General features: G+C 41.2%; 1 protein-coding gene across 1 annotated transcript; it reads left to right on the top strand.

The window, feature by feature from the left end:
* Positions 1-1,287: 1,287 nt before the first annotated feature.
* rbm12bb (RNA binding motif protein 12Bb) lies at positions 1,288-5,926 on the top strand. Its single transcript, XM_034697104.1, has 2 exons — positions 1,288-1,433; positions 3,474-5,926. Exon 2 carries the CDS (start codon positions 3,496-3,498, stop codon positions 5,410-5,412), a length of 1,917 nt encoding a protein of 638 aa, XP_034552995.1. The 5' UTR covers positions 1,288-1,433; positions 3,474-3,495; the 3' UTR covers positions 5,413-5,926.
* The last annotated feature ends 102 nt before the right edge of the window (positions 5,927-6,028 follow it).

Here is a 6,028-nt window from a genome sequence, read left to right as displayed (position 1 = left end):
AAAAATAATTGGTTGAGTCAACTGAATGTGAGACGTGTGGTAAAATTGTAGTGATTGGTTTTAGAAGCTCAAGTGTAATAAACAGACTGAAAAAGAGTGGTGGACTAAGTAACAGTGTGGCACCACAGCCCTGCAGGAGGTCTGATACATTCAATTACAGGTAAAAAATGATTATTTAAACATCCATTATCCACTAAGTCTTGATGAAGCTACATCACACCTAGGACATAATACATTGTTCTTTATGTATTCTACAAGTCCTGAATCTTTTTATATTGCTATCTTTAACTTATGTTTTTCCATTGCAATCTTGTATTTTGTGTCCTTGCCATAGACCAGGGATGTCCAAACTTTTTTCAAAGAGGGCCACATATGATGTTGTCAGAATACCTCAGGGCCAGTGGCTCCTACTGTGACTTAGGAATCATAAAAGTTATATCTGAAATATCTATTTAATAGAAATTATTTATTTATTTTTCTCAAAAAAAAAAACCAGCAACTAGGAAGTCCTCAGTTCTCAACAAGCCACATAAACATTAGCAAACATTATCTTCTTCTGGAGGAAAATGTTTTTCATTATGGTGGGGCAATGTGGGAAAATATTGTATCACTATTTTTCTATGGCAGGATCACGATCTGGATTTCATCAAACTTCTTTTTCATGTTATTTTTGAGACCTTTCTGACCAGCAGAAAACATTTTATAACAAGATAATTATTTTCCTGCATTCTGAACAATTTTTATGCACAAATCTTTCCCTTTTCAGTACAATTTCATAATTTTGTTCTTGTCTTGTGTCCTCGTTTGTGTTTTTTGAACTTTCAGTGTTCATCAAGAAAATTCTCCCATCATGAAAAACATTAATTTGAAAACCTGTCAGCTTTAAGAGTTCTTGTGTTTCTTCTTTTTTGCCGTCTTGCAGAATCCCCAGTGCCTTGGCTTTATAAAAGTAGTCCATATGAAGCTTTTTGAGACGTTTCTGGATTGACTTTAGTTTTGTTTGTGTGCTTGAAAGAAACTGCAAATGTTTAGATGATTCAGAAGGTGATTAAAGTCTTTGCTATAAATAACACAATTTAAGATGGAAGCTTGGGGCCATGAATAAACGGACCTTGGGCCGCAATTGGCCCCAGGGCCGTACTTTGGACATGCCTGCCATAGACTGTATAAATAATGTCCTTGCACATCAGTATAATGACAATAAAAACCTTTCTAGACCTGTATCTATACACTCCAGAAGCACAGGTGGCGCTGTCCCCCTTATTCAGGCATGCAGGCTACTGCTTTTACAAGCGTAGAAGAAGAAGGCACCAGCGGAAGCTGACAAAGCTGACACACTACGGAAGGATTCCTTCACGAAGTCACATTTTTTTACGCTCTCTTTTCATCGGATACCCTCGATATTGGTCGAGAAACTGTGCTTAAGCACCTGTGTAAGTGTTGTCGTTGATTGGGTCTCCACATGTCATGTTTTGAATGGAGAAAGCTCTCTGTAAGCCGGGGCTCACTGCTGTTTGTCAAAGCAGCTAACGCTAATGCTAGAGGCCGTGCGGGCTAGCGTTAGCTTTGTTCGACATTTTGAGTACATTGTTTTAATGGTAGCGATGTAACATTTGTGTTTGTCATTGACTGATTTTCAGTGAACCGGTGTTTCTGTTTTTATTTAACTACGTGGAGGATCGACGTGGGAGCCCTAGCTTGTTGTCATGTTGCTCCCTCTATTTGATATTGTAATCGGGGAGGTCCTGGTTCTAATCTGCTGTTTCACGTTGTTGTGTGGGAGCTAAAGCTGGCTGCATGTGTTCAGTGGTGACGGTGGCTTGTTTATGAGATAGTCTGGATGAGAAGACAGGTTTTTCTATTGACTTTGGCCATGACAGCATCTGTGAAGCAGAGCAATCCAAATGGCGCTGTGATAGTATGTTGAAGCCTGAACGTGTTATTGGATGTTTCTATTTATTTGTTGTGGGCTTTGTTTTGGCGGTCCATTATTGAATAATGCATTAAAATCAAGTGGCAACCTCCGGTCTAAATATGAGTCCAATGTGGAAGTGCTAAACACTGCAGTTCATCGAGGATCCGCTTGAGGCTGGCTCTGGAAGTACCGGAAACCACATACACACCAATTCAAAAAGCAGATCTTTACAGCAGAAATAAAAATGTTTACAGCCTGGTACAAAAGACGAGTGTAGTCTTGATAGCTCATTTCTCAATCGGCACACACTGTACGGGGGTGAATTTCTAAGATATTGAGATCACGAGTCTTCCAATGAGAGGCACAGCTGACTTGATTGACAGGCGGGGACACTAGCTGTTGGCTAGGAGGCTCAAAGCCCGCCTCTTTAAGTCACAATCGCTCGACAGCAGCAATATGGCCGATGATTGGCTTCAAAACAGCGCTTCAGAAACAGATGGGTGACATCACGGATACTACGTCCATATGTATACCGTCAAGGATTACGATTCACGATTACCATGTTGTCGACCCGTGAGGACTAGTGACGACGGTTTGCTGGATGACACGGTTGCCTGTCATTATGATGCCAAATGCCCATGTGCAGCACAGGAAGGGTCTTCATTGACATACATTTATAAAACCGTGCCTCTTCGTGAGTCCTCTGCAGACTATTGGACTTTGGGAGGTGACATGTTACCAGTCTACACATCTCCAGCCTTGTGAATTATTCACCTGTACCTCTGCAGTGTTATTTATGAAATAGTGGACATGTGAATGGCACACAGTTGTATATCATGGACTACTGTAATGGGTTTCAAATCTTTAATATGATTGCATTAGTTGAATGGAAAATGGTTTGTTAAAATGGTTCATCAAAGATTCGATTTGGGTAGGTGTGTCCAACCTATTCTTTAAAATCATTAAATATGATATTGATTTTTTTTTCTAGTGGAACTTTATTCTAGTGTTGTGGTTGGAATCAAAGTGGCTCTTATTAATTAAATAAAAATGGTCAGAAAGTCAGTCATGTCAGATACATTGTGTTGCCTTGTACATTTTGACTTGCTGTGGGTTTATTCTTCCCAAGCCAGTGTTTGACTGTGCTTTTGAATGTGTCTGTCAACTCTGCCGTTTTTTTTAACTGATTAGTGTGGATGTTGTTTAGCAAAGTAAAAAGACCTTTGGAAGGGATATGAAATTGTGAGAAAGACTTGTCTATCTACCACAAAGTGGTTTGTGGTCAATATTTTGCTATTTAGACGCCAATCCAACAAATTACAGGTGGTTTTGTGTTGTGATGTCCAATGAATAATTTATGTTGAGTCTTTGTGTCAGAAATGGGAATTTGTCTGTTTTGACTGCGAGTCTTGATTGGAATGCTTTCTTTTATCTCTCATGCATTTTACTTCACAATGCAGTTCCAGCCCAGTGGTGTTATGATGGAATACCAGGACCATGACGCTGGCCGAGATCATTTCTATTGGCAATAATTCTATTTTACACCCTTTGTCTGCAGGTGCTGTTGTTTGTGCGTCAGTATGGCAGTCGTCATCCGTTTACAGGGATTGAGTGTCACAGCGGGCTCTGAGGATATTCGCAAGTTCTTCACTGGCCTAAGAATTCCTGATGGAGGGGTGCATATTATTGGTGGGGAACGAGATGAAGCTTTCATTATCTTTGCTTCGGATGAAGATGCAAGACGAGCCATGACACGGTCATTGGGTTGCATTAAGGGTTCACCTGTGACATTGCTACTGAGTAGTAAAACAGAAATGCAGAACCTGCTGGAAAGAAGCACAAAAACTGTAGAGCTAGATCAAAAGAGGCGACTCGAGGAGAATGCAAGACGTGCTGGAAGATCTATGGACTCTGAGGTGGGCAGGAGACCAGGTAGCAGATTGGATCATACCCCTCCTCCTCAGCACCAGGAGGCTTCAAGCACTAATGACGAATTCTTGTATTTGTTCCTAAAAGGAATGCCTTTCTCTGTGACTGAAGGGGATGTCTTTAATTTTTTCAGTGGTCTAGTAGTTGATGACTTAATCTTGTTTAAAACTGGATATGGTGCAAAGAATGGGAAAGGTATTGCCAAATTTGCCACCAGTAAGGATGCATATGAAGGCCTGAAGAGGGATAGACAATACATAGGGTCAAGGTATGTAGAGCTCTCTCCATCAACAGAAGAATACTGGTGTAGGGCTGGTGGTAAAGTGTCATTGGCTGGCAGCACGGATGTCAACTTCATAAGGGAGAGATCACCGATTCGCAATCAGAGGAATCCACAACATCATGCAAGGTCTCAATCACCTGTGTCTCAGAGGCCAACTGCTGCTTCTGACGAAGAGTACTGTGTTTTGTTGGACAATCTATCCTTCACAGTGGAAAAAGATGACATAAAGAAGCTCTTTCGTACTGCAAACCTTGAAGATGGCCAGATCCTACACCTAATGGGCAGTGATGGCAGAAGAACTAGATCTTCATTTGTGCTTTTCAGGAGTCTGCGAGACTATTGTGATGCCTTGAGCAATGAAAAAAGGTTATTTTTCAACCGATGGGTTTATACCCGCCCAATTTCAAGAGAGAAAATGATCACCCTCCTGGAATCTCAGGGCACGGATGACGGACCTCCTGGTAACTCTGAAAGGTTTGAGGAAAGCCCTCCATCTGACACCTATGATGCAGAGAAGTTGTGTCTGCTTGTGCGAAACCTGCCGTTTGATGTGCGAAAAGTTGAGATCATGGACTTCTTCCTTGGGTTTGATATCACAGAGGACAAGGTGTTTGTGATGAGTGACCATAAGGGTGATGGTGTTGGACAGGCTCTGGTTCTATTCCGGTCTGAGGCAGAGGCTATGAGCGCACTCGCTCTCAATGGACAGAGGTTTCTTGGGTCAGAAGTCATTCTGAAATGCATTTCGCGGTCACAGATGCAGCAGTTGGGTTTTGATCCTTCGATGCAGGAGCCATGTGATCAAAACCCACGGCCAAGACAGGAGAACTACTCCAGCAGGAGCAGTGCAGCAGCCCATCAACCTGGTGACACCGGGTACCCTGACTTCCGGATTCCTCACGATGGTGATCCAAAAATGCCTTACGCACAGGCTCAAAACCATGGCAGCTACGATTATGAGCCCTACGTGGTGGATCCACACACTCCACGAGACCGGGGTAATGGTGTTCGGGGAGGCTTACAAGCCTCAGTGCAGAATTTTGATGGACCCACCTGTGTGCAGCTACTGAACTTGCCATTCCAAATCAGACGGGAAGAAATCTATGACTTTTGCTATGGTTATCAGATTATCTCTGGATCAGTGTCACTACAGTATGACCAGGGTGGAAGACCAAAAGGCTCTGCGACTGCGGTGTTTGAGTCCCGTCTGGAGGCGCTGAAAGCAATTGAGGAGCTGAGTGGAAGACCAATAGGTCCAAGAAGAATACAGCTACTACTTGTGTAATAGTGACATTGGTTTTCATGGCACTTTACATGCCCCAGTGTTATGAGGGCTTAATATTTTAGCAGTTGATCGAGGAATAGTTAATTCATGGGGAAAATTCCAATTTGTTTCTTTTCATTTTTCATTTTTTTCCCTTTTTTGCTTGATATGACTTTATTTGATTGGGAGTACAGTACATTTAGCTGCTGTATTTTTTCATTTTGAACTGCATTTCTGTAGAAAGCACATGATGTAGTCTGTGTACTCTGGGTTTTGTTTTCAATAATACTTTTCAACTGATATTAAAACAAGTTGGTGTTATCATTGAATTGTTTTTGTTCAACTTTCAACATATTGTGACAATGTATGTACATTTAACATTTGTAAAAATGTGTTTTTTAAGTAAAACACATTCCATTGCAATTCACAGTTTTCCATTACAAATCTGGCACTTGGTGCTAACTATTCTTGCTGACATTTCACAAAATGTGTCTACAGTGCAAGTTAATCAATTAAAAGACAACAATTGGAAACCCTTATGTGTATTTTTTTCAGGTAATGAATGACATTTTTTTTTATACAATATTTGTCTTTTGCAGAATTCTAGGAAATGGAGACCAAGACTTGCAAATCAATT

This window comes from Notolabrus celidotus, chromosome 12, assembly GCF_009762535.1.
Source record: "Notolabrus celidotus isolate fNotCel1 chromosome 12, fNotCel1.pri, whole genome shotgun sequence".
NCBI lineage: Eukaryota > Metazoa > Chordata > Actinopteri > Labriformes > Labridae > Notolabrus > Notolabrus celidotus.
The sequence above is the reverse complement of the archived record's forward strand: the minus strand, read 5'-3'. Positions and strand labels throughout refer to the sequence as shown.